Source organism: Lissotriton vulgaris, chromosome 4_1, assembly GCF_964263255.1.
Source record: "Lissotriton vulgaris chromosome 4_1, aLisVul1.2, whole genome shotgun sequence".
NCBI lineage: Eukaryota > Metazoa > Chordata > Amphibia > Caudata > Salamandridae > Lissotriton > Lissotriton vulgaris.
In genome coordinates, this window is record NC_141691.1 from 1,751,990,808 (window position 1) to 1,752,018,322 (window position 27,515).

A 27,515-nucleotide genomic window follows, 5' to 3' on the forward strand; every position below is an offset into this window, starting at 1 on the left:
AGAAGTCAAGGACAATGCCTTTCCTGTGTGGAGGTGTTTACACCTCCCCCTGGTTAGGAAGAGCCATCTGTGGCGGGGATCTTCAAAGGCCTTGCTCTCTTTGAGCTGCAGTTCCGAATTGAAAGGAGCCTAAGCGCGTTGAACAAGTTGTATAAACGAAGTAGGAGCCATCTATGATTAGATCACCAACGACCTTATCTAGCGGCGTGGTGCAATCTTTTGCAGCACCACAACTACCATTTCCTTATAAGAGCCTCCTTTTGAATCCAGAAAACATAATCTGGTTGGTTCAAGTCATTTGAAAGAACCCATTAAGAGACTCTTTTGGATTTTCACCAACCTTCCGTCCTGAAGATGGTCTGACGGTCTTATTGCCATCACATACCGAAACGTCGACTACGGCATCTTTTTTTTTATACATTGATTGTTTTGAATTTATGAAAAGATGTCAACATAGCTGTTGTGCAGGTTAACTCACGTCACCTTGCAAACTATGTTTGGTTGCTTCAAATCCTTTTATTCCCTGATCTATATATTTACCATATATTTAAATATAAGTTCGTTTTGAAGTAGATTTTCGCCCTGTGTGTTACTTTTCAATTGTTCTTTGAGATTGTATATTTCTTTGAAATGTCTCATTGATTGTTTTGATTAAATCTGTTGTTCACCACTGATAAGGGTGTAACCTTGAGAAATACCTTTGAGATAGTATCAACAAAACTATCAGATAAACAAAATCCCTTGTAGGCAAACTCTCCTCTTTTTCAAGTCTTTGTAATGCGACCCCAGTCTCTCCTGTTAGAAAGAGCAGACCCCCTCCCTGTCCTCACCCCCGTTTGATGGGAGAACAGGTGGGAAAACTCAGGTAGATTAGGAGGTGTTCCCCCCCCCTTTGTCAGCACCACCCCTCAGGTGCTGTAGGCGAGGTGAAGTATACTTCAGGTTCCACCATCTTGAAGAAGGTGGGAGTTATCCAATCAGAGTTAGGTCTTTGTCTGACTCCCACAGGAGGTGGGCATAGCAGAGGGTGTAGACACCCCAGGAAGGGACCCATTGGCCACTACCTGTCACTCCTTTGTAACACCCCTAAATCTAGTATTTAGGTGGCATCCCCAGACGCTGAACTTTAGTTCCCGATGACCTAAGAAGAGCAGGACACTACAGGGCTGCACCAGCAGAGAAGGCTACAGCGAACTGCTGACTTCGCCCCAGCCCTTCCAGACTGACTGCAACCCTTGACAATCCTGCCCCAAAAGATGACTCGTTCTGCAGTTCAGTGACCTCCAAAAGCTTGGGAGGACTGTCTGCCTTCGACAAAGATCAAGATCTCCCGAGAACAGTGTTCATCAGAAACAAACTTGCCTCTGCGACCCTGCTCCCGGTTCCACCTCTGCAATCGACTCCTCCGGCCAGAGTCCAAGTGGCCTGCCACTCCCAGTGAGGTTCCCCAGTTCTCCAGAGCCCTAGTGCATTATGTTTTGACCCCTCAACATCACCTGCAGCCTCTGCACGGAGACCCCTCAACTACGACACCAAAGACACTTCTTCACCCACTGGTCAGGGCCTTAGTGATGCGGACTAAAGGTGTCCCTACGTTCCCGAGCATTATAACTTACCTCCCCAGCTGTTGGTTCCCTTCAACTGGCCTCCTGGCCTGAGGCTGCAGCCCTTTTCCAATTATGCCTTTCTATATTGCTTTATATTGGGCACCCACCTTTGTGTTGGCACCCTGTACCCTCCAGCCCCTGTGTCGCTGGTGGTATAGTGTTGGTGCTGCTTTGGACTCTGCCCAGTGATTGCCTACACCCCCGGACACTGGCTCGCCCAAGCCTCTGCTACTTACTTGTAAGCAGCCTCTGTTTGATTACCCCATTCTTCATTCAATCAATCAATCAATCAATCAATCACTGAACTTGTAAAGCGCACTACTTACCCGTGAGGGTCTCAAGGCGCTGCGGGTGTTGGTGGTAGGGGGGGGGGGGGGGGGTGTTGCTGCTACTGCTCGAAAAGCCAGGTCTTGAGGAGCCTTCTGAAGGTGAGCAGGTCTTCGGTCTGCCGCAGATGGGTAGGGAGGGTGTTCCAGGTCATGGCAACGAGGAAGGGGAAGGATCTGCCGCCGGAGGATGTTCGTTGGATGCGTGGGACGGTGGCAAGGGCGAGTCTGGCGGAGCGGAGCTGGCGGGGTGGGGGGGTATAGAGGTTGAGTCTGTTGTTGAGGTAGACTGGTCCGGTGTTGTGGAGTGCTTTGTGTGCGTGAGTGAGTAGCTTGAAGGTGATCCTCTTGATGACGGGGAGCCAGTGAAGGTCTCTCAGGTGGGAGGTGATGTGGCTGCGGTGGGGAACGTTGAGGATCAGTCGAGCGGAGGCGTTTTGGATGCGTTGTAGTCGTTGCAGGTGTTTGACCGGGATTCCTGCGTAGAGAGCGTTGCCATAGTCCAGCCTGCTGCTGACAAGGGCTTGGGTCACCGTTCTTCAGTTTTCAGACTGGATCCACTTGTAGATCCTGCGGAGCATGCAGAAGGTGTTGTAGCAGGAGGAGGAGATGGCGTTGACCTGTTTTGACATGGAGAGGGAGGAGTCGAGGATGAATCCTAGTTTGCGTGGGCGTGGTTCGTGGGTGTTGGAGCTGCTCCCAGTGTGATCGTCTACCAGGAGTTGTCCCACGCAGAGGGGTTGAGGCCGAGGATGAGGACCTCCGTCTTGTCTGAGTTCTGCTTCAGTTGGCTGTTTCTCATCCAGCCGGTGACAGCCTTCATTCCCTCGTGAAGGTTGGTTTTGGCGGTGTGAAGGTCTTTGGTGAGGGAGAGGATGAGTTGGGTGTCGTCGGCGTAAGAGATGATGTTCAGGTTGTGCTGGCGGGCCACTTGTGCAAGGGGGCCATGTAGACGTTGATCTGAAAGAAACAGGTTGGTATTAGATTCCTTACCTTAGAATATCCCCAGGCGTCAGACTGGATCCGGAAAATTTTGCGTAGCAGTACCCCTGCCCGATGGTAGGCGTCGTCTGCTGCTCCGCGTCCGTCGTCTGCGTCGTTGGCGCCGGGATGACGTCGTCGGAGTACTTAGACGCCGCCCTCGCACCCTGACGTCGGTTCTTATTTTTTCCGCGCCAGCAAGCGCATGTCCGGAGAAAGTGGTACCCTTTAGTCAATTTTTGACTAAACTTTTGGGATCTTTTTGATCTGTTTTTCGAGTCGAACGACTCCGGCGGTGCTGGTAGGGATGCTCGGGTTCAAACCCTGCGTCGACTGCAACCGACTGATGTCGGTTACCGACCCCTATCGCCGGTGTCTGCATTGCCTGGGGCCCGACCACCATGACAAGTCGTGCCCCGACTGCCGGGCCTTGACGTCGAAGGCTATGCAGGAGCGGTCCCGCAAGCGCCTCGAGCTCCGGCAGTCGGCCCCACGCCGTTCGAGGTCCCGGTCCGGAAGGAGGTCGAGGGACCGGTTGCGGGACTGGTCGCGGGACAGGTCGCGGGGCCCGAGTCATCATAGCTCCGGGAGTCGACACCAGTCCTCGGGCTCCAAGTCCTCAGGTAAGAGACACAAGAAGTCGAAGAGGCGGCATCGCTCTTCTGACTCCACCCGATGCTCGGGCGACGCGGCCGGGTCCGGGAGTTCGGGTGACACCGCCCACACGGCTCCGCCGGAGCCGCAGGCGTCGCGGCCTGCTCCATATCTACCGGTCCCTGGGCAGAACGCAATGCCGGAGGAGATCGAGGCCTTCCTCTTGGCCACGAGGTCGCGGATCCGGGTCTTCGAGGGTCGACCTCACGACCTCGCTGGCGCTGGCCCCCTGGGTGTCGCCCCCTCGGCGCCGTCCCAGGACGACATCGTATATCGTATCTGGTCCTACCCTCAATTCGGGTCCGGCGCCGGAGCGGGGCTGCTCGACGCCGCTTTCGACGCCGATGGGAGATTTTTACTTCTATGACCCGGCCCCATCCTTTGACCCTGAGTATCAGGAGATGGGTGGCGAGGAGGATTGGGAGGGGTCTGAGGACCCTCTGGCGCGTGAGTGCCAGCCTTATCAGGACTGGACAGGTGAGCTAGGGGATGCCGGTGGTCTGGACACTTTGCCAGACACTGGTTTTGTCTCCCCTCCTACCGTGGCTACGGAGGAGGGGGCTACCTATAGTGTGGTGTTGACGCGGGCTGCCAAGGCCTTGGGTCTAGAGCTCTCCATCGCGGCCGTGCGGACGAACCTCCTCACTGAGGTCCTTAAACCGCAGGCAAGCTCCTCGGAGCCTCTGCTGCCGTTTAATGAGGCCTTATCTGACGTTCTTCTAGGCACCTGGTCCAGGCCCGCTACAGGTCCCCCTGTAGATAGGAACCTGGCCAGACACCACCGCCCGGCTCCGGGCGACCCTTGCTTCCTGTCCACCCACCCCACCCCGAGAGCCTGGTTATACAGGCCTCTAACTCCCAGACCGCATTCCCGACGGGTCCCGCCGATCGGTAATCCAAGAGGTACGAACAGTATGGCAAGAAAATGTTCTCCTCACTGAGTTTGGGGTTGCGGTTCGTTAACATTGTGTGCCTCTTGGGCCGTTATACCCACTTTCTGTGGGACAGGGTCGCAGCCGTGCTACCAAAATGTCCGGAGGAGGCCCGGACTAAACTCGCCGAAGCCCTTGCGGAGGGTCGAGATGTGGCACGGTATTCCATACGGTGTGGACTGGATACAACGGACTCGCTAGGTAGAGCGATAGCAACGACGGTGGCGATTCGTCGCCACGCCTGGCTGAGGTCTGCAACTTTTCAGCTGATGTTCAAAACACCCTTATGAACATGCCGTTTGATGGCCGTCGCCTCTTTGGCGACAAGGCAGACAGTGTGCTTGAGCGCTTTAAGGACTCAAGGGCTACGGCCAAGTCCTTGGGCCTGTCGGCCACACGCCAGCAACCTGCTGCCTTTCGCTCCTTTCGTGGCCAAGGAAGGGGCGCCCCACACGTCCTGCCAGCCACGGGCCGCAGACTAACATCCAGCGCGTAGGTGGGCGTGGTAACCGCCGTGGCGGTGCCCGGGGACAACGGCGAGGCCAGTCCACATCCACCCTGCAGCATCCTCCTCAAAGCCTTCCTAGTCCGAGCTTTCAGGCCCACAAGACGCCAGTGGGGGGCCGGGTTCACCATCACCTCCTTCACTGGCGCAACATTACTTCGGACAGGTGGGTGCTGTAAATCGGCCGAAGGGGCTACTCCCTCCCCTTCGAGGTGCCCCCTCCAGCCATGCCACCGCAGTACCACCGCGTGTCGGGGATCACTTAAATCTACTGCAAGAGGAAGTTACGGCCCTCTTGGCCAAGGGGGCCATCAAGCGCGTTCTTGGGCCAGAAGTAGGGTGTGGTTGTTACTCCCACTACTTTCTGGTTCCCAAGAAGGGCAAAGGGGGCCTATGCCCTATCTTGGACCTGCAGAACGTCAACAGCTTCCTCCGGAAGGAGAAGTTCAAGATGCTGACACTGGCTCAGGTCTTAGCTGCCCTTGACCCGGGAGACTGGATGGTAGCGTTTGACTTGCATGACGCTTATTTTCACATCCCCGTCCTGCCGGCCCATCGGCGTTACCTGCGGTTCATGGTAGGCCACGAGCACTTTCAGTTTACCGTGCTCCCCTTCGGCCTTATCAGCACCCCATGGGTGTTCACGAAAGTGGTGGCGGTGGTCGCATCTCATCTGCGCAGGTTAGAGGTTTCAGTCTTTCCCTACCTCGACGACTGGTTTTTGAAGGCGGACTCGCCCCAGACAGTCGTCAGCCTCCTCCAGACTACGGCGGACCTCCTGCACCTGCTGGGGTTCTCATCAATGTGCCGAATTCACACCTGTGTCCCTCTCAGAAGCTCTTCTTCATCGGAGCGGTTCTAGACTCGGCGCAGTTTCGGGTTTATCCTCCCGAACAGCCGGTTTGGGATATTCAGGCTCTGATTCCGATCTTTCAGCCGTTATCCCGAGTCTCAGTCAGGTTGACGCTGCGGCTTCTGGGGCTGATGGCCTCCTGCATCCTTCTGGTGCATCATGCCAGGTGGCGGATGCGGGCTCTGCAGTGGGACCTGAAGTTTCAATGGGCCCAGCATCAGGGCAAATTGTCCGACCATGTCTTGATCTCGGAGGGCACTGCAAGACAGTTGCAGTGGTGGCTCACGGACCGTGATTGGGTCAGTGGCAGATCCATCTCCATACCCCAACCAGAGCATGTAGTTGTGACGGACGCGTCCCTCCAAGGCTGGGGGGGGCCACATGGGAGAGGCGGAGATCAGAGGCCTGTGGTCTCCTGCGGAGTCCCGGCTCCACATCAACCTTCTGGAGCTGCGGGCGATCTGGCTTGCACTGAAGGCATTCCTCCCCTCTGTCCGGGAGAGTGTAGTGCAGGTGTTCACGGACAACACCACCTCCATGTGGTACTGCAACAAACAGGGCGGGTGGGGTCGTGGACCCTATGCCAGGAGGCTCTGCGCCTCTGGCAGTGGCAGGAACATCAAGGCGTGACCCTGGTGGTTCAACACCTAGCAGGTTCCCTGAACGCCAGGGTGGACGAACTCAGCCGTTGGTGCATGATGGATCACGAATGGCGTCTGAACTCGGATGTGGCGCAAGGCCTCTTTCAGCAGTGGGGAGAGCCTTGGATAGATCTATTCGCCACAGAAGAGAACACGCAATGTCATCAGTTCTGCGCTTTGGAATTTCCAAGGCGGCACTCGCTCGGAGACGCTTTTCGCCGCGAGTGGAGTTGCGGCTTGTTGTACGCCTTTCCGCCTATACCACTTCTGCCCAGAGTGCTGAAGAAGATCAGACGCGACCGGGCCCAAGTCATCCTTGTGGCTTCGGACTTGGCACGAAGATACTGGTATCCCGAGCTACTCAGCATGTCTGTCGATCCCCCGATTCGTCTGCCTCTTCAGGAGGACCTTCTGCCAAAGCAGCAGTGGACGGTCCTCCACTCGAACCTGTCCAGTCTCCACTTACATACATGTACATTGAGCGGGGGCAGTTGAGGCCATTTGACTTGCCTCCTGAAATCTGTGATGTTATTCTGGCAGCCTGGCGTCCCTCCACAAAATCGGTATACGCCTGCAAGTGGAACAAATTTGTGGCATGGTGCACAGCAAAGGTTGTGGATCCCCTTTCTGCCCCTCTTTCAGAGGTTCTCCTCTTTCTTCTTTCTCTTGCTCAGCAGGGCTGTGCTCTGGGCACTCTAAAGGGCTACCTCTATGCCATTTCCGCCTTCTTAAGGCTCCCTGATCAGCCCTCTTTGTTCAAAACCCAGTTGTAAATAGGTTTTTGAAGGGCATCACTCATATGTTTCCTCCTGTTCCTTTCGTGATTGCTCAGTGGGACTTGAACCTTGTTCTGACTTATCTGATGTGCGCTCCTTTCGAGCCACTTCATAACTGTCCTCTTCGTCTCCTTACTCTCAAGACTGCATTCCTGGTTGCCATCACCTCTGCCAGGAGGGTGGGTGAGCTCCAGGCTCTTTCCTCTCAACCTCCTTTCCTTTCTGTCCATCCGGACAAAGTTGTGTTGCGGACGCAACCCTCTTTTCTGCCCAAGGTAGTCACAGCCTTCTACATCGGGCAGTCCATCACTTTGCCCACCTTCTTTCCGCCTCCGCATCCCTCGAAAGAGGAAGAGAGGCTCCACTGTCTGGACCCAAAACGTGCACTCTCTTTCTATCTGGATCCCACACGCCAGTTCCGGGTGGATGACCAACTCTTTGTTGGTTGCGTGGGTGCTAAGAGAGGTCGGGCGGTGCACAAGCGGCCATCTCTCGGTGGGTCGTGTTGTGCATCAAGGTATGCTACTCTTTGGCTAAAAAGGAGCCTCCTGTGGGGCTATGTGCCCATTCCACTCGGGCCACAGCGGCTACTACTGCCCTGGGTCGGGGAGTCCCCTTGCAGGACATCAGTCAGGCAGCTACGTGGGCCTCGCTGCACACGTTCGCAAGACACTACTGCCTGGACAACCAAGTCTGGAGAGATGGCTTCTTTGGCCGTTCCGTTCTCCAGGACTTTCTGGTGTGATCATTAGTTCGCAGACCCACCACCGGAGTTGGTATTGTTGGGGTATCTTTTCTAAGGTAAGGAATCTAATACTAACCTGTTTCTTTCAAATGCACAAGTTACTTACCTTCGGTAACGATATATCTGTAAGAAACAGTAGTTAGTATTAGATTCCTTACCGCCCCACCCATCCTCCCCGTTCTGCGAACCGATATCTAGGGTTAAGGTCATCCCCTTTCAGGGCCCTAGTTTCATGGCACCAGTGTTGGTTTTTATCATGGCTCTGCGTTTCTGGCGCGGAGAAGCTATGTATAAGAACTGAAGTCAGCGCGCCAGGGTGGCGTCTAAGTACTCTGACGTCATCCCGGTGCCGACAACGGACGCAGAGCCGCAGACGACGCCTACCGACACGCAGGGGTACTGCTATGCAAAATTTTCCGGATCCAGTCTGACGCCTGGGGATATTCTAAGCTAAGGAATCTAATACTAACTACTGTTTCTTACAGATATGTCGTTACCGAAGGTAAGTAACTTGTGCAACAGGGTCGGGCTGAGGGATGAGCCCTGGGGTACGCCGCAGATGTTCTCGGTGGCTTCGAATCGGAAGGGTGGGAGGCGGACTCGCTGGGTTCTGCCGGAGAGGAAGGACATGGTCCAGTCCAGGGCCTTCTTCTGGATTCCGGCTTCTTGGAGGCGTGTTCTTAGAGTTTGGTGGCAGACCGTGTCAAAGGCGACTGACAGGTCCAGTAGGATGAGGGCTGAGGTTTCGCCGTTGTCTAGTTGGCGCCTGATGTCATCTGTGGCGGCGATAAGGGCTGTCTCGGTTCTGTGGTTTCTTCTGAATCCGGACTGGGAAGGGTCTAGGATGTTGTCATCGGGTTGTCGGGTCAGCTGTATGTTTGCGCTTTTCTCGATGACCTTCGCCAGGAAGGGGAGTAGGGAGATGGGCAGGAAGTTCTTGAGGTCTTTGGGGTCCGCCTTGGGCTTCCTGAGAAGGGCGTTGATTTCGGCGTGCTTCCAGCTTTCCGGGAATGTTGCTGTGTCGAAGGAGATGGTGATGACCTTCCGTAGATGGGGTGCGATGGCTGCGTCTGCTTTGTTGAAAACGTGGGGTTGTATTGGGCCCCCAACACTGTATTTGCACCTTGCACCCATCCGCCTCTGTGCTGCTGATGGTGTACTGTTAGTAATGAACTTAACCTACCTAATACTGTCCTTAACTCCTGAAGACTGGTCTTGTAAGTCAATATTACCTATCTGTATGCTGAATGTTTTCTTCCTCCCAGAGGTTAACATAACAAAGTCTGAAATTTGATATTGAAAATTATTTCTATTGCAAAATGTGGTTACCTAAGACCAGGTTCTGTGGTTCTACAAAATAAATATAACCAAGTATTATTTTTTTAAATTGGTCTTAAATGTATTCATTGTGTGTGTGTCTCATTTATTGCCACTATGTGTACAACAACTGCTTAACTCTACCCTCGGTTGAGCCTAACTGCTCGCCCATACTGCCACAAAAGAGAGCATTAAGTATTATCTACTTTAGCCTCTGGGGATCCACTGGACTTTGCAGACTATACCTCTTTTTGGTATAGTGTATAGAGAGCCAGCTTCATACATTTACCAACCACAGTGTTACTCATCAGACCCTTCATCCTGTATGACTCAAGTACAGTATTGCACTCAATAGTTAGAATAACATTGCTCAATTTTTCTGTACACATATCTGCATTTTCAGAAACCTCTATACTGTTAATCCTTGGGAATCTCTTACCACCTTTGCACACTACTTGGAAATGACCCACCTTTGTGCTAAGTGACCACCTTTTTCCAACAATTGGCACTGCTACCATTCTGAGCCTTCGACCGACATCTAAAACACACACTATTGTTTCTCTTAAAAGGTTGTTTCCAGGCTTTATTGCCTACAATTACAGTGTCCCCCTAAGTTGTCCCCTTACATACTCTGGGCATTTACACAAAGATCTGCATGAATTGCTTTTGCCGAAATTGTGGAGTGTTCAATCTCTTTCACTAGATCAATTGTCTCTAACAACGTGGGGTTCGTGCAACTAAGCACATTCTCATGAATTTGTTTTTTTAAAGTAGGAGAACACAAATTGGTCTGGAATATATGTGTCGCTGTTTGCACCAGTCTCACAAGTAGTGGCCAAAACCCTGAATGGCGACACATAATCTTCTACACCCTCATCCGCACTCTGTTTCCTTTTGAAGAAATGTTGTCTTGCGAGCATTATACTGGGTTCCTCAGCATATTGTTTACGCAGACGTGCCAGTGCTTTTTATATTGGTCCCCTTCAATGTTGTCACATAAATCCCTATGTGGTGGGCCAATTGCTGATAGCTTGTCAGAGACTTGCTGTGCTCTGAAACCAATCCAACTAAATAAAATTGCCACCTTATATTCATGTGCAAGCCATGCAGCATCTATGGCTATGAGATCATTTTCAAAAATTCTTAGCCACTGATGCAACTTCTTGGTGTATTTGCCGGGGTGCTGTACGACTGTAGTGGTTGATCAACGTTGTGTGCTGTCACCCTATTAGTTTGTGCTCTTCTCTTTATTACTAAGCAACCCTTTTAACTCAATGGTGAGAACACAGAAATAACGTTATATCTAACAGGTTTCTTGCTTCAAATCAACCCTCCATACCTAACAGTACAAACTGCAAGATTTTTAAGCATAAGAAACAAAATGAGTAACTCCTGCTCTTTGGCCTGTAGTGTGAAGATGAGCAGCCGGGACAGCATCAGGGCCAGCATTAAGTGCGGCATAGACCAGGGGGACTGGCATGGCATTTCCACAGCTGTGCTGGCCCGTGCCTCTCAATAGGATGGTAAGGGCTATAAGGGCTCGGGGCAGGCGCCCGCCATGTTGACCAGCTTGGTGACGCTCCACACTCTGCTGATTTATATTTAGAGGTACTTTGTGAATAATTATGATATGCAGTTTTAGAGCCCATTAACACCCACTAGTCTCTTTCGCAGTTAAATATGTGTTCCTGCAATATACCTACAGAGATGCGATATTAATGTTCCACAATGGGTTTTTTCTGTTTATTAGGACTCTTGCGTCGGGCCACTGTAAACTATCACCTGAACAACTGGCAGCGAGCAGCAGAAGATCTTAACAGAGTTTTACAGGAAGAACCAGATAATGCAATAGCACAGGTAACACCACACAACTGAATGCAATATTATTGTCTATCGCTCTCTGACCTTTTTTGTAGCAGTGTGCTAAGGGACAAGTGTTATGTGAACACGAAAACAGTGCAGAACAAATGATTGACACACTTTTTGTGAAGTTGTATTTATTCATGACTTATGTGATTAACTGTTGAAGTTCAAGGACTTCGACAACTCAAAGCAAAACTTTCTGTCTTGTGCATTTCTATGTCAGCACCTAGACATAACTTATGCCTTTTTAGTATTATTTGCTGGTATTCTCACTACTACTGAGTATGGGTATGTGCATAGCATTCTTAGGACTTGCATGAATTTACCCACTCTCAAGGTGGGACTCACTGGTTACAAATAAGTACAGGAGTCATCAGAAGTACTTACCTTTATTCCAAGCTATACCATACTAATATCTAGAGTGGTCCTTTCTAAGCATCTAGATGTTTTTTCAATTAGTCTTGTGATTTTTGCCTAATGTTCTTTTTCTGATTTCTATCTTAACCTTCCGCCGTAAGAGACAAGAGAAATTGGTGCTTGCAAATGAATAAAGTGGAATTAATATATTATAGATTTCCCGTCAAGGTCTAATTGCTGTACACTTTTCACATCTATGACCCTATTCCTTTGCAACATATTTTAAGAGTCAGAGTTTAAAGTGGCAGCACTATTGTTTTGTCTCCAGCCTACTGGAAAGTAATCAGTGTTGATATTTGATTTTGTTCTACAGACACACACTTCTACAGGAGTAAACCCTACATTTTATGATTGATATGTGTTCTTAAACATTGAAAAGAGAAGTACTACATGTGAATTGGATCAAAATAAGAAAGCAGCTTCAAAAGTTTGAATCCACTGATTATGAAAAATTGTATTGGTGAATCACATGCGTACAATCATTAATTTCATAAGGACTAATGAAACATGGAGAGTATTGTGTAACTACAAAATGGACAGTGTTATTCCTATTTGCACTCTCCAGCCTCTACTCTTATATTAATTGCTAACGGAAGGGGACCAGTTTTTAGGTCTCGCAAAGGCGTGGGCGTGGCAGCGAAGCTGCCCCGCCTCTGCGAGAGATTTTGTTAGATAAAGGGGACTCTAGGCCCCGCCCCCCTTTCTATTGTGTAGCGTCAACGTTTATGGTAAACGCTGGGTTTTCAATGGAATGCAGTGTATTTGGGTGCCACCCTGTCCGTTTTTTGGACAGCCATTCCAGACACTGTGGCCTTCTTTATGGCTGTGGTAAAGAACTTTTCTTATCTGCTTGTTTATTTTAACAAGTAAATAAGAACATTCTTCACCACAGCTGTGAAGCAGGCACGGGCTCTTCCTCCCAGCATCTGCAGGCAGACACTGTAGCAGGGGAGAGTATCTCCCCCTCCCTCCCACTTTCAGCCTCTTCGTGGTGTTTGCTGCAGAGGTTGTTGAGACCTCACACATGAGGCTCCAGCTTTGATATCAGAGCTGGCTCTAATAGGCTTGGCATAGAGGGGGCGTCATTTACGGCACGCCTGCAATTGATGCCTGCATAAAGCAGCCCTCACAACGTCTCAAAGAGAGATTCGCCTCAAACGAACAAAAAAACCATCAAAAACAAACCACTGGGAAAAAAACTCAAGATAAACACCACAATGGCAACTGCGCAGGGTGCCAGGCAATGCGCAAAACTGCATATAAGAGAGAGAGCAGGTCCTTTAATCAGGCAAGCCATTGTGAGAACTGTAGGACCTGGCATCTCTGCGCAAGGTGTTCGACGTAATTTCCTGAACATCTAATGGTCTTTCATCGGACTGGAGACTTGGGCCTTCGTTACAGTTAGCAGAGTGGCAAAGGGTGCCCTAGGCCTAGTGCTGCAAACAAGGGGAATAATTGGGACTCTCTAGGTGCCTTGGGGTTGGGACCCCAGTGCCACTGCACCTGCTGCACCATTGATGACAACACCATAATCAGGCAGAGTGGGCGTGTTAGGGCTTCTCCCAGCTGAGAAATGGGCAAGGACTTGGTGGGACCCATCAGTAGATGTGGCTGCGGTCCTTTCCAGTGAAACTGGGTAAGTGTAGGGGAGAGCAGACTGTAGGCAGGTTGCATCGCACACCTTTCTTTATCTGCAGGAAACAGACAGTCCCATGTAGAACTGCAGGCGATGGGTAAAGTTAACATGGCTAGCAGTCCTGAAATTGGCAACCTCGATGCCTGGTGGGCAGGTTCGTGGAGACTGTGGGTTTGTATCTGGAAGCAAATGTGCAGAGTGGATAGGCCTATGGTCTTTATCTATAGGAGACAGGCAGAATGGGTGGACCTGGAGGCCCACAGAGCTACACTTCCATTCCATATTTCTGTGCTTGAGTGTGTACACAACCAGATACCTATTTGCATACACATGTGAAGTCAACACTAATGACTCGTTTCAAGGCGTGGGCTTTCATTGAACAAATCAATGCATTCTGTTAGTTATAGTCCTGGCCCAGTTCAACTCAAACAGTTTGCATAACATGCATGAAAACCAATGGTTTGTCCAAGGAAAGGCAGAGGCTGGGAAAGTTGTTTCTTATTTAAAATTGAAGTTGATCGGACATACTCTTGGAGGTAATGTGTCTTTTAAGTAAAAGTCCATATCCCTAACTTTCGCGGTGTCAGAGATTAGGCACCTGTCTCTTATTATTTGCACAGTACAGTAGAAACGTTTCTTAACTAATCTGTGCTGTAGCTTTTTTAAATTAGAATTATTATTTTACCTGTTAAACCCCTTAGATCTATTTTGGCTTTAGAGAAGTTCAAGAAAGAAAGGGCATTAGTTACTGATCTGTTTGTTTCTTTTTAAACTTTATTTATCCAGTGTTTGCTTATTTCCAGAAATAGTCCACACAGTGGGCAAACATTCCACAAATAATTACCTTATCTATTTACAGGAAAAGCCACCTTGAAACAGTGAGTACAGGACAACAGCATAAAGAACATAAAGCCAATGGCGGACCAATGCTGTCTCATTGCAGTACACAATAGTGGGGGTTACCCCACAAGAGGAGCCTGCATGTACATTACAATATCCTAAACCAGGCACAACACAACAACTCAGTTCAGTTTAGATGTCTCCAATGACAACATATACTTGAGTAGTGGTTGCCAAATGCCCTTAGGCCTGGATGTAGGGGGTTGCAGCAAGGCATAGACTTCACTAGCATTCTCACAGTATGTTAGGCTTTTCAACCATGCTTTTACAGTTTAACGGTGTCTACTGCCCCAGTGTAATGCAATCTCTCGTTTCGCCAGCAACAGCGCTATGGCCGTAAATCCCAGACCCCATCGGGAAGTCATGCATGTAACCCAACAGAGTCACAAGGAGGTCTGGTGCAAGATCGGTCTGTATCATTAAAGGCAGTCCGGAAAACACATTATGCCAATACTCCGATTTAGGAAGGCGGGTCCATGTTAAGTGTATGAAATCCGCATCTTATCCCAGGCATTTGAGGCATTTAGAGGATCTAGGCTGGTCACTTTTAGCGAGTGCAACAGGCGTAGTGTATGCCCTGTGTAGAAATTTGTAGTGGAGGAGTTTGTGCCTGTGGTTGTGGGTAACCAGTTTGGTCTGTTCATAACAGTAGTACCATGCCTTGTTGGGTAATGAGCGACCTAGGTCTCGTTCCCAGGCCTCTCTGATCTTCCTATCCAATGCTGGCAGCAAAGTCACGCATGCACAATAAAGCCTGGAAACCAAACACCCCCCCACCCCAGTGTCTTTTCTCACCAAAGTTAAAGGGGGAAACTCCTCAAGGGCAAGCGGATAAGAGGGAACTAGTGTATTCAGCGTGCTGTGTATGCGCCAATGGACAAAATGGTCCATGTATGCCCCTGGACAAAATTATCCATGTAAGTAGCATTTGTGAATCTTCCATTGTTGGCATGATAGAGTATGTGGCCATGTGGAAAAAGGTTAAAAGGTCCCTAAATATGTGCAGAAGATGGTGTAAGAGTGTGCTGAACCAACTTCTCCTGGCTGGTAGGGAGCCAAGGATTATTCGCCAATGGTAGAGCAGAGGAGTATAACAGGTCAACCTTGTGTATCCGGCTGAGTTTTCACCATGGCCAGTTGGTGGTCGACAGAGTTTAGATGTCTGTGGCATTCAGCTTTATGCCCTTCTGGATTAGGGATTGCAATGGCGATGGCCGGAGACGTGCGTCAGCATGGTACCAATGATATGCATAATGGCATTGCGCAGCTTGATAATACAGCTGGAAATCAGGTACCCCAAACCCCCCTCTATCAATAGAGAAGCACTAATGTGCGCCAATTTATCTGGGATCCATGGTCTGCCCGAATTACTCGCAAAAAAAGGCCAGTCAGGGTGTCAAAGAAGTGGTTAGTAAGAGAGATATGTATATTAAAAAAAATATATAGAAATCTGGGGAGTATGACCATTTTAATGATAGCGATACGGCCAGCAATAGAAAGGGGGAAGCATTCGATTTTTGTGGTTAGGCTATCTATGGCTGGACCATAGTTCAGACGGATCACCTGCTCCTTATCATTTTTTTTTTATAAAACAATTTTTATTATTTTCTGAACAATCAGTTACAAGTACCATTGCATCCGCCTTCATTTACCTCCCCCTGTTCTTGTTCCATCCCTTGTACATTACATCATTCAATGGATTATCTTGTAACTTCTTACTTGTCTTACTTGAACCCCCACCCACTTCCACCCCCTTCCCTCCTCCCCCGGTGTGTCGCCCTGTGAATATCCATTTCAAACTTCTTACTGCGATTACACTACAGCGTGGTTAATCCTATCGTGTGTCTGCTATAATTTACCATTTCTATTAGCCTTGTCCTAGTCTTCTACCTGGTGAGTGTCAGCTAGTGCTTGCACCATCATTTTCCAGGCCCGTGCTGTTTCAAAGTCCTTTTCTTTTTTTGTACGTTTCGCTTGTGTGATTCTGAGCGTATTGTCGCTGCTGGCCCATCTCTGCAGCTCTGCCTTCCACCTTCCGCTACAGGGGCACTCTTGTGCTTTTCAGCGCCTTGTTATTTCCCTTTTAGCTAACAGCAACCCCAGGTCCACAAACTTACTTGTCAGCTTTGTTTTGGATGTGTGGGGGAACCATTGTAATATGCAAGTTGCCATGTCATATGTTAAACTCCTTTCTGTTACCTCATTCAATATGTTTCCCACTTCCTTCCAATAATCTCCCATGTTTGGGCACTCCCACAGCATATGTTCTAACTCCACTTCTGCCCTCCTACATCTGGGGCACTCCGCGTCTTCCACATTAAAATACTTCTTAATTTTTCCAGGTGTCAGGTATGCTCTGTGCAATATAAAGAAATTGACTAACTGGAATCGCGCATTATTCGTGCCCTTCCAAGCTCTACGCACTATGTGTTCCCATGCCGTTTCCGGTTTCGGTTTCCCAATTCCCTCTTCACCCTCAAACCCTCTAGGGGTGCCAAATCTTCATGTAACATTCTCGAGTACAAACACATGACCGCCTTAAAAGTTCCTGCCGCCATTACCACGTATTGGCATGCCTTCGTCACTTTGGGTTCTTTTGTTCCTTCTCGCCACTGCAGTCGTATGGCATGCGCCACCCCCGCGTGCAACAGGAAGCCTCCCCTGGGAAGGTCATACCTGTCCTGTAAGGCCCCGTATGGCAACAGTTCCCTGTCCTCATACAAATACCCGATCATCTTTATCCCAGCGTGCTCCCATTCCATCAATGGCGTCCAGTCACTCCTGTGTGGTAACGCCGTAAGCATCCCCAATGGTATTTCTGGCGCATAAGGACGCTTTGTGCTGGCTGCGATTCCAGCACAATCGTAGTGTCTTCTCCTCCTGTGTAATGTCGGCCAGGTCTAATTTCTGCTGTAAGATTATATAGGACAGCACATGTCATGGTATTCCTTTCCCTCTCCTGTTATCTGGGCCCCGAAACTCCCTCGCGACCTCCTGTGTTAGCACCTGGAGTTGTGCCGCTAAGTAATATAATTCAAAATCTTGGACCGCTAAGCCCCCTTCAGCTTTCGGACGTTTCAAGGTGCTCAGTGCAACCCTTCTTCTTCCATGCCCCATAAAAAGCCTATTATCAGGGAGCGCAAAGAACCAAAGACTAAGTTTGGTATCCAAACCGGCAGTGTCCTAAAGTAGTATCGCAGTCGCGGTAACGCTACCATTTTCAATAAAGCAATGCGGCCCATCACAGACAATGGCAGTGTGGACCAAAAGGTCATATTACCCTTCAAGGCTCTCATACATCGTCCTATATTCCCCTCCAGAATGTCCGCCGCTCCATGATATATGTTCACACCAAGATATACCAGACACGTCGGCTCCCAACACACTACGCTCATCCGCTCCGGCGGGCGCCCACAGTGCTTTATCGGGAACAGGCATGTCTTGGCCCAATTTACATGGAGCCCTGAAACATCTCCAAACCCTGATAACAAGGCCGCTGCTCCATCCAGCGCCGCGTCAGCATCTCCTAAAAATATCAGCAGATCATCCGCGTACAGCGAAATATACTGCTGGCCACCCCTGAAGATTAGGCCCTTATAGTGTCTACCCAGTCTCGCTCTCGCTGCCAGGGGCTCTATCGCTAGCGCAAACAGTAATGGGGAGAGCGAACATCCCTGTCTCGTGCCACTTGCAACTCCATATTGATGCGATATCAGCCCCCCACTTTCACTCTAGCCACCGCATCCTTATATAGCACCCTCATCCAGGTCACAAAATCTTCCCCTAACCCAAAACGCCCCAAGGTCGCATGCAGGTACCTCCACTCTAAGCTGTCAAAGGCTTTTTCTATATCCACTGACAGCACCATTGGGTTCAAAGCGTCTTGATCTATCTCTCCCATAATCCGTATCAGCTTCCGTATATTATTGGCTGTATTCCTGGTTGGAATAAACCCTGCCTGGTCATCATGGATCAGATCTGTCATGTGCTGCAACAGGCGGGTCGCCAATATCCTGCTCAAAACCGTATAATCTGTGGTCAACATGGACAGTGGTCTTTAAGCCGCAATATCTGCGCTATCCTTCCCAGGCTTTAACAACGGGATAACAAGCGCTTCTCTCATGGTACTTGGGAGACAATCCAGCTCCTTCGCTTCATTATAAACCTCCAGCAGTCGGGGGGCCAAAAAGTCAATAAACTGTAGGTAAAATTCTATCGGTAACCCATCCACACCTGGTGTCTTATTACGAGCCATATTCTTAATGGCGCACCGGACCTCTTCCAATGTGATTTCCTGACCTAAACATTTCGCTTGCTCCTCATCTATCTGCCGTAAGGAACCAGTCTCCAAGAAGGCTTCTATATCCGAGTCCGTGGCTACCAGAGTACTTTCAAATAGCTTTTCATAATAAGCTAGGAACCTGTTCAAAATTTATTGCTGCGTACAGACCGTGTCACCTCCTCGGTCCTTTAATGCCAAGATCGGAGAACCCCGTGCTATCGGATTAGCTATCCACGCCAGCAACGATCCTGCCTTATCCCCTTCAACATACGCTCGTGTAATATAGGCCTTGTAGTCATAGCTCCTCAATCTTTCCACCTCCTCTGCTACTGCTTCCTTGGCTGCCACCAGCTCCTCCTGTATTTCTGGATGATCAGGTCGAGCCAAATCAGCTGTCTTCAGCTTACTCTCAGCCGTCCCTACGTCCCGCAGCAAGATCTTCCTAACCCCCATGTGTTTACTGATGCAGATCCCCTGTATCACTACTTGAAATGTGTCCCACTCTATCGCCCTCGTGGTGGCTGTGTTCGCGTTTTCAGAAAAATAATGTGTTATTCCCTCTCCTATGGCGCTATGGAAAGCCGGATCCTCCAACGTGTCAGGCTGTAGCCTCCACGTTGGAATAGCGGAACGCGCCGTCAACCAATGCAAGTCAAATAACAGTGGGTTATGGTCCGATAACGTTCGTGTGAGATATTCTGTGTGCGCCACTGAGGGAGCTATCTGCGGTGAGCACAGAATGCATCCAATCTAACCTGTAACTCATGCACTGCTGAAAAGCAGGAATATTCTCTGTCCTGTGGGTGTTGTGCGCGCCACACATCTATCAAACCCCATTTAGTCTGCCAATTCGATCGTCCCTTGGCCGTTCTACGCACAGGAGAGTCCAGTAAAGGTGGGTGCGATCTGTCCAAGGACACATCTACAATAGTATTAAAATTTCCCCCCATTATCACTGGCCCTGCAATGTAATGTGCTAGTGAACTAGATAGTTTTTCAAAAAAGCCCCCCTGTTCAGTATTTGGGGTGTAAAAACTACACAGTGCAACTTCCTTCCCTCTCAGTCTCCACAAATCTACCCTTGGGGTCAATAGTTTGCTTCGTGACTTGGAACGGCACCCCCGCCCTTATCCATATCAATACTCCTCTAGCAAATGCTGAATATGCTGTGCTGAATACCTGCCCCCTCCATCTCCGTTGCAGAGCTATTCCCTCCGCCTTTGTAAGGTGCGTTTCTTGGAGCAGCGCTATGTGTATTCCCCTCCTAACCAAATAGGCATGTATCTTGTGCCTTCTTGTCATCGTGTGCAAGCCCCTCACATTCCAGGTAAGACATCTTAAATCAGGTATTGTCCCCATTGCTTCTCAGTACCGCCTTCATTACCTCATTCCTCGTATCCGACACCGGTGGTTCCCCCAGTCCCTCCCCTTCCCCAACTCCCCTGACCCTTCCCGCTCCCAAGAACAGGACCTAGACCAACATTGCTAGCCCCCATCCAAACCTTTCTAACAACTAAGTCGTCACTTAGCCCACCAGTCGTCACTGATGGCCTGCCTTTTTTTTTTTTTTTTAAACATAATTTTTATTGCAGATTGATCGTATCACATTTGTTACACAGGGTCATTTCTCTTGATTCTCGCTGTCGTCCGTTTGCATTCCCATTCTTACACAGCCTTGAGGCCCACAACCCGGAGGTCGGGCGGCGATAAGCATGAAAACTTTCCCTTTCCTGGTAATATGTAGTCAGTGTAACCCTCCCTTTTAATTATATGCTCGTCTTCTTTTCTGTAGTTCCATCCTATAAACTCCCCAAACCCCTACAGCATGACCCCAACTCCCCCGCACCCCCTCCCTTCCCAGACGCTGATGGCCTGACTTAAGGGCAACGGAGGGTGCTTAGTGCCGGTCGGTGACCCTTTGCTTTCCGGTTCTAACCCCGCCGCAAACCCCCTCCAGAAACATGACATTCCCTTTCCCCACCTCCCCCTCCAGACGCTATGCCAGACCTCCACAGATACTCACGCCTGGCCCTGGTACGCCGGTGCAGGCGCTGACCCTAAGGTCATCTCTACTATTTGTTCAATAGGGACATCAATAATTCTACATCTCTGTCTAGCCATCATCCCTCGTTCCCCGCAACCCCAATTCACTCAATCATTATCTAGTTTTACTCATCCAGCAGTTCATCCGCCATTCCCGGAGTGACCCTTGGTGCTTGTACGCTTTCAGCTCCTGACGAGTTAGTGTCCGAGTGCTCAACTTCCTTCTCAGCATCAGTGTCCTTCTGCAAGTTTCCTAACAGTTCGCTGGAAATATCCGTTACTGCTTTCAGGACCTCCCGCCTTTCCACCTCAGTTTGTGACGTCGGTTTCTGCAGTCCGCGTCGTCGGCGTCGTATCCTCTGCGACTTACGAAGTTGTTGGTCCTCCACGTGGTCAGAAGTTCGATGCTCTGGGCCATCTCTCCCCGCTCTGTAAGACTCTAGCCACTCCTATGCTTCCTCAGGTGTTTCTTAGAAGTGAGTCCTACCATCTAGCGCTATCCTTAATTTAGCCGGGAACAAAAACGAGTACTGCAAGCCTTCCGCCCTTAATTCCTTTTTGATCGACTGGAAGGACGCTCTTCGGCGTTGGATCTCATAGGTATAGCCCGGGAACAAGGTCACTTTACTATTGCCCACATGAAAAGGGCCATCAGTACGGGCCCTATGGAGCAACAAGTCCCTGTCCCTGAAGTGCAGCAACCGTGCTATCACCGGTCTGGGGGGTCGTCCCTGTTGCGGTGGTTTCGCTGGGACCCTATGCGCTCTTTCTAGGGTATAGTAAGTTGACAAACCCTCCGAAGCTACCACCTTTTTCAGCCAGTCCTCTAGGTAACGCACCATATCTGAACCTTCCTCTTTTTCCAGGGGGTCCCACGACGCATATGTTGTTCCTTCTGTTCCTACTTTCTGCATCCTCGGCTCGTTTTTCCAGCACTCCAATGCGCTCCAGCGCATTAGCCACAGGCGCTTTCAGTGCGGTCTGCGCCGGCACCACCTCCTTAATTGTCTTTTCCACGGTCTCCACTCTATCTTTTAATTTCGAATGGTCCGCTCGCAAGAGACCCAGGCCTGTCGCCACTTGAGCTATGTCTGTTGTATCGCTGCTCAGGAATCCGCTATGGCTGCCAAGAATTTGTCAAACTGTAATTGTATGCCTCATTCCTGATGCGTCTCCAGCAATTCCTGTTCATTTTGGGATTGAAGCTCAGTGTCAGATTGCTGCTGCGATTCCTCCTTTTTTGCTCTTGCCTTGCCCATGACAACAGTTGGTAAATACCCTTAACGAGGGTTCACGTTCCTTCCCGACTTTCGTTGATATCCGCAGGACTCCTTGAACCCTCGCTCCCAGGTACGCCTTGCTTGTGCCTTCCTCAGTCTGTACTCCCTTCAGTCACCGGTTCAGCCCAACTTCATCCCGTCAGGTATCCCCTCACTGAGCGTCCCACATTCGCGGCAGCTCCTGTGTTGCGTTCGGGAGGTCGCAGTCTCACCTCTGTTTTGAAATCGCCCTTGGGTTGTGGTGCAAGTCTCCAGGACATACAATCCCAAACTACAGTCAGTGTATCCCTGTCTTGCGTCACACCTTGGGTCTCATAAACCCTGCATCCCGGGTCTATGCTGTGTCGTTTCTCTTACCACAGTCAGCTTCTGATGCAGGCAAGATGGCGCCCCTGTGTCCCCAAAGCGTCTCATGAATGTCCTTTCACTCAGCCCGTTGGCACTGCGGGTCCTGCTTTCCTGCACCTCTTATGCTTTCCTGCCGTTTACAGGAGGCCTATCAACCTCCTGCAGCTCACATCGCCATGCTCAGCCCAGTGCACAGATCGCCGTATTCCCAGGCTCCTCCGCTGCTTCCAGGGTACATCGCTCCGTGTCTCTCCTGCGGTCATTCACTCAGGCAGGGCCGCCTATTGACCCCCTCCGAGAATATCCGTCTCCGTACTGTTCGCCTTAGGATCTGCGCTCCGGTGGTGTTCGCTCTCCTGTTCTCTGGGCTCCAGTCCCCCTTTCTCCCCTCGCTGCCGATGTGCCGCCGTGTGAAACCTCCCGGTAGCGTGTACTGCGATCCACCTCCTCAGCCTCACGCTTCCCGAGTGTCGTCTCCTCACCAGCCTTCTCCCAGCCAGATGCGTTCAGTGCCCTCGGCTGTTCGCTGGCGGTCCCGGCTCCGCACTCTCGTGGTCCGTCTCGGTCGACCCCCACATTCAGGCGACGCCATTTTCTTCTTCGCTTCAGCCTCCGTCCTCCTTCCAATTCTCTTCCCGATAGCCGCAATGTATTTCCGGCTCGGGAGCGGGTTGCTGTCCGAGCTTGGTCCCCTCGTCCACTCTCACCGTCCGGAGGGGTTCGGGTCTGGTTTTATATACTTTTTCATGATTTTTACGGAGGTATTCAGCGGAGCCCGGCAATTACGCTGTAATCCTCATCGGCCTCCAAGCCACGCCCCCATCACCTGCTCCTTATCATGGTGCAATATGATGCAAACTCTCTTCCACTGGAAGTACGCAGAATCTCCTCCACGACGGAGTTCAAATTGGAAGCCAAAAGATTCATTATGAAAAAATTCTTACCCTAATTGGGTTAAGCTCATCTGCTCGAAGTCTTTGTTTCCTACTTTCATTGTACCATGATTTGTTACTGCTCCTCTTTACCACATACTGTGACCCTCTTCATTGCCCGCTTATAACTGTTTATTGTATTACCCTCCATGGTGCAATTGTCCTGGAATCTGCAATCAAACCTGTTTTATTTACTCCTAGTTGATGCCAATTTTGCATTTATGTCCTTCCTTCCATCCTAATGTAAAGCGCTCTGATATCCTTCGGGATCTTGTTTGTGCTACATAAAACTTTATAAATAAATAAATGCCTAGACACTTGGTTGGACCGTCATACCAACTGAGTGGAAATTCACATGGTATGGGGGTGTTAGCTTCTGTGAGGGGGAACAGCTACGACTTGGCCCAGTTTATATGAAGGCCGGAGAACCCGCCAAACTAAACAATCTCCCGCACAATTGGGCCCAAGTTGTCTGCCTTATGACATATAAACAGGGACATGGCATAAAATGCAGGCAATGTAGGTTTCTCTCCTCTAAGTGACGGACCAGAGGGTCCATGGTTATGATATAGGGGAGTGACAACGGGGGGCAACCCTGCCAAATACCCCTTGATATGGCGAAGGGTTCTGAAAGGGAGCTGTTCACTCGCATTCTGGCCAATGGGTTAGAGCAGTGGTTCACAAATTTTTGACTCCTGAGTACCCCTACTGAATCACTACTGGAAGCCGGGGACCCCCAAGCAATTTGTACAATAAAAATTTCTTTTTAAAAACGCCTTTTGAAGCAGAGGCAATTTCAAGAGGGAGACAGCCTGAATTGGGTCTATTGGCATGGGCATGTATGCATACAGCAGTGTATTATTTAGTGGTACCCAAGGGCTTGTGGAAAGTGAGCAATCAGACTGCAGCACGAAAATCCTACTGCTGATCCTGGCTGCATCTATTTTTACCTGCCTGCCAAGTAACAGTAACCTATACACATGTGCCTTTCAACGTTTTATTGCTTTTATTGTATTACCTGTATTTTCATTGTTGTGTCTGTGACTGCTGTTGTCTGTCTTCCCCCGCTGCTGCTGTACGTGGTCCGTGCCCCTTTTTCTTCCTTCTGTACCCCTCGCTGCCCCGCGTATCTGCCCGGTTTTCCCTTATGTTCCCCTCGCTGCCCCAGTGCCTCTCTGCCCGTTCTGCCTTCTGTTCTTAGGTGCCCCTATATTTCTGTATTCTGTATTTTGCCTCTGTGCCATTCGTTTTTTATGCCCGTCTGCCCTCTCTGCCACTCGTTTTTCCCTTGCTTTTGTGCCCCTTTTACCTTCTGTTCCACTCGTTTTCCCCTTGTTTTTTGTGCCTTTCTGTCCTCTGTTCCACTAATTTTTTGTGCCTTTCTGCCCTCTGTTCCACTCGTTTTCCCCTCGTTTTTTGTGCCCTTCTGCCCTATGTCCCAATCGTTTTTTGTGCCTTTCTGCCCTCTGTTCCACTCGTTTTTTGTGCCTTTCTGCCCTCTGTTCCACTCATTTTCCCTTGTTTTTTGTGCCCTTCTACCCTATGTTCCACTCGTTTTTTGTGCCTTTCTGCCCTCTGTTCCACTTCGTTTTCACCTCGTTTTTTGTGCCCTTCTGCCCTCTGTTCCACTCATTCTTTCCTTGTTTTTGTGACTTTCTGCCCCCTGTTTCACTCGTTTTTTGTGCCTTTCTGCCCTCGGTTCAACTCGTTTTCCCCTCGTTTTTTGTGCCCTTCTGCCCTATGTCCCAATCGTTTTTTGTTCCTTTCTGCCCTCTGTTCCACTCGTTTTTTGTGCCTTTCTGCCCTCTGTTCCACTCTTTTTTCCCTAGTTTTTTGTGCCCTTCTACCTTATGTTCCACTAGTTTTTTGTGCCTTTGTGCCCTCTGTTCCACTTCATTTTCCCCTCGTTTTTTGTGCCCTTCTGCCCTATGTTCCACTCGTTTTTTGTGCCTTTCTGACCTCTGTTTCATTCGTTTTTTTGTGCCCTCCTGCCTTCTGTGTCACTGCTCCTGTCTGCTGTGAGGACGCATGGGCGTTTAATTTTTCACTACGACAGGCACTCGAGTCTTGCGGACCCCCTGGGAATGTCTCACGGACCCCTGGGGGTCAGTGGACCACAGTTTGGGAAACGCTGGGTTAGAGTATAATAGCATAATAAGTCCGATGAACCCACACAGTAAACCCAATTTATGCAGTGTTGCACGCAGGATGGGCCATTCCAGAGAATCAAATGCCTGCTCTAGGTCTAACTGGGCAAAAGCCGCTGGGACACTCGGTGAGATCCTTCTCAGCACCAAAAACACTGCACGCATGTTCAAGGCATTTGAGCAGCGAGGGACAAAGCCTGAATGGGCAAGCAAGATGATTTGATCCATCAGCACTGTCAACTGGGTCACAAGGACTTTAGCAAGAATTTTATTTTCAAAGTTGAGTAACAACAATGGGTGATATGAGGTACAGTGATGTGGATCCTTGCCAGGCTTCAATGATAGGGTACTCCCCGCCTCCCTCATAGACAGTGGAAGGGTGGAAGAGTTCCCAATTCTAAAGCTTCAGCGTACATTTCCCAAAGGTGTGGCCTGCAAGCAGTCCAGGCTGGGAACCCTGGACACTTCTAGGGGGTCAATGGCTTGAATGATCTCTTCACTAGAGACAGATTTGCTCAGGAAGTGTCGCTAGGCACTTCAGACCATTGCTACTTTAGACAAATAGTCTGTTTGTATAAAATCGTCCCTGCTGGCTCGTGAGGTGTACAACTGTGTGTAGTAATAGAGAAGCTCAGTAATGACATCTCAATTATCCATCACTCTGCCCCCATTTGATAACTTTAGCTCACTCATCACCATGAGGCGAGCACAGTACTCGCGGGCCGGCGCATATTTACGCAGATAGGCTGTTTCACTCTTAAGCCAGGTCTTGATATTCGTCCATTAGTGTCGCACGGCGATATAGCTGTGGCCTGTGGCGTTGTTGAGAGTCTGGATGGTCTATATCACTCAGTTCAGATTCAATACAGATTAGACTGTCTCGTATATACCACAGCACCCCTGCGTGTTTGGAGATGCAGACTCCTCGCATGTACGACTTTAAGGTGTTCTCTAACCTAGCCTGCAGAACAACTGTACCCTCTTTTAGCTCTAAATATTCCATAATTGAGTCCCGGAGGTCAGAGCGGAACACCTCATTGTGTTAGGCGGTGCTTGGGATCACCATTGGTGTTCTAGGCCTCCAACGAAAGGCACCTCCAGGACCAACCACACTGACAAGTGATTCGACAGTGTACATAGAAGGTGCTTCACATCCACCAACCATGGCGTGGCATTTGCCGATATGAACCAGAAATCTATGATTGTCCACACATTGTGGGGCATGGAATAAAATGTGTAACCAGGAGTTCACTCGTTTCAACAGGCACCATGCATCCTTTAGGGGATAAGTGTCATTAATATCCCAGAGAACACATAGAAACCAAGGCTTGCCACCTGCTGCTATGCCAGTGGAGTCCAGCAGGGGGTCAACTATCATGTCAAGGTTCCCCCACCCACCCCCCAGTAGAAAAATGTCCGCATCCATGAGCCCCAGTGTCGACAAGAGTTCTTGGAAGAAGTCCAGGGAATCCATATCTGGGGCATATACGTAGAGCAAACATTGGCCGGTCATGGTTCCTGCCACTATGACATATCTCCTTCCCTCATCTCTAATACTAGCAGTGCGGTGGAAGGGGAGGCTTTGTGTATGAGCATGCAGACTCAGCGGGAGTATGTACTGTGGCTCGAGAAGTATCTGTTCGGGCCTCAAGAGGATGCAAATGTGGCGGAAGTCCTTGGGGGTGGATGTGTCTCTTGTAGAAATGCAATTGTTATGTCTTGCGGGGCACTCGCTTGCATTTGCAAGGGTTGTTAAGGCCTCGAACCTTCCAAGACAAGAATGTGAGCTTAGCTGTGTGTTCCCAATCATGTTGCTGTCTTCTAATAGTGTTTATGTATGAATATACATGCACATCTGTGGTAAGAGCACTTTCCGGGCTAGCAAGATCAACAAATATAAACAAATCCCACAACAGTAACCAACATCCTCCCCCCCCCCTCCCCCCATCCCCCCGCCATCTACAGAAGGGACCGTGCCACCCAGTAAATCTCATAACAAACAAAAACAAATACCCCATCAGTTTCCTAGTCGGTATACACCACTGGAGGTGGGCAATACTGCGACAATCGGGCACCATTTTGAAAAATAAAACCCAATTAGAAAACATAGGAATTGGCCATATAATGCATGGCAAGCAGAAGCAGGGTCTGATAACGATAATATGCAAAGTTCTGCCGGGCAATCAGAGACATGGACAATTGTTTGACCAAAAGAAGGCTATTCCAGGGTGTGTAACATGGAGCACATTTCAGTCAGGCAGGAAGAGGTCTGTGCTCGCCGAGGCATGTAGATACAATGGTGTGCAGTCCGGCATGCTGCGGCTGGAGGC

The 27,515-nt window shown here is 49.8% G+C and overlaps 1 protein-coding gene across 1 annotated transcript in view; it reads left to right on the top strand.

Annotated features, from left to right (window-relative positions):
* SPAG1 (sperm associated antigen 1) overlaps positions 1-27,515 on the top strand; it is a 1,072,862-nt gene that overhangs the window by 453,421 nt on the left and 591,926 nt on the right. The window contains exon 9 of the mRNA XM_086966056.1: positions 11,088-11,194. Coding sequence (XP_086822182.1) covers positions 11,088-11,194 — 107 coding nt within the window. The remainder of the gene's footprint in view (positions 1-11,087; positions 11,195-27,515) is intronic.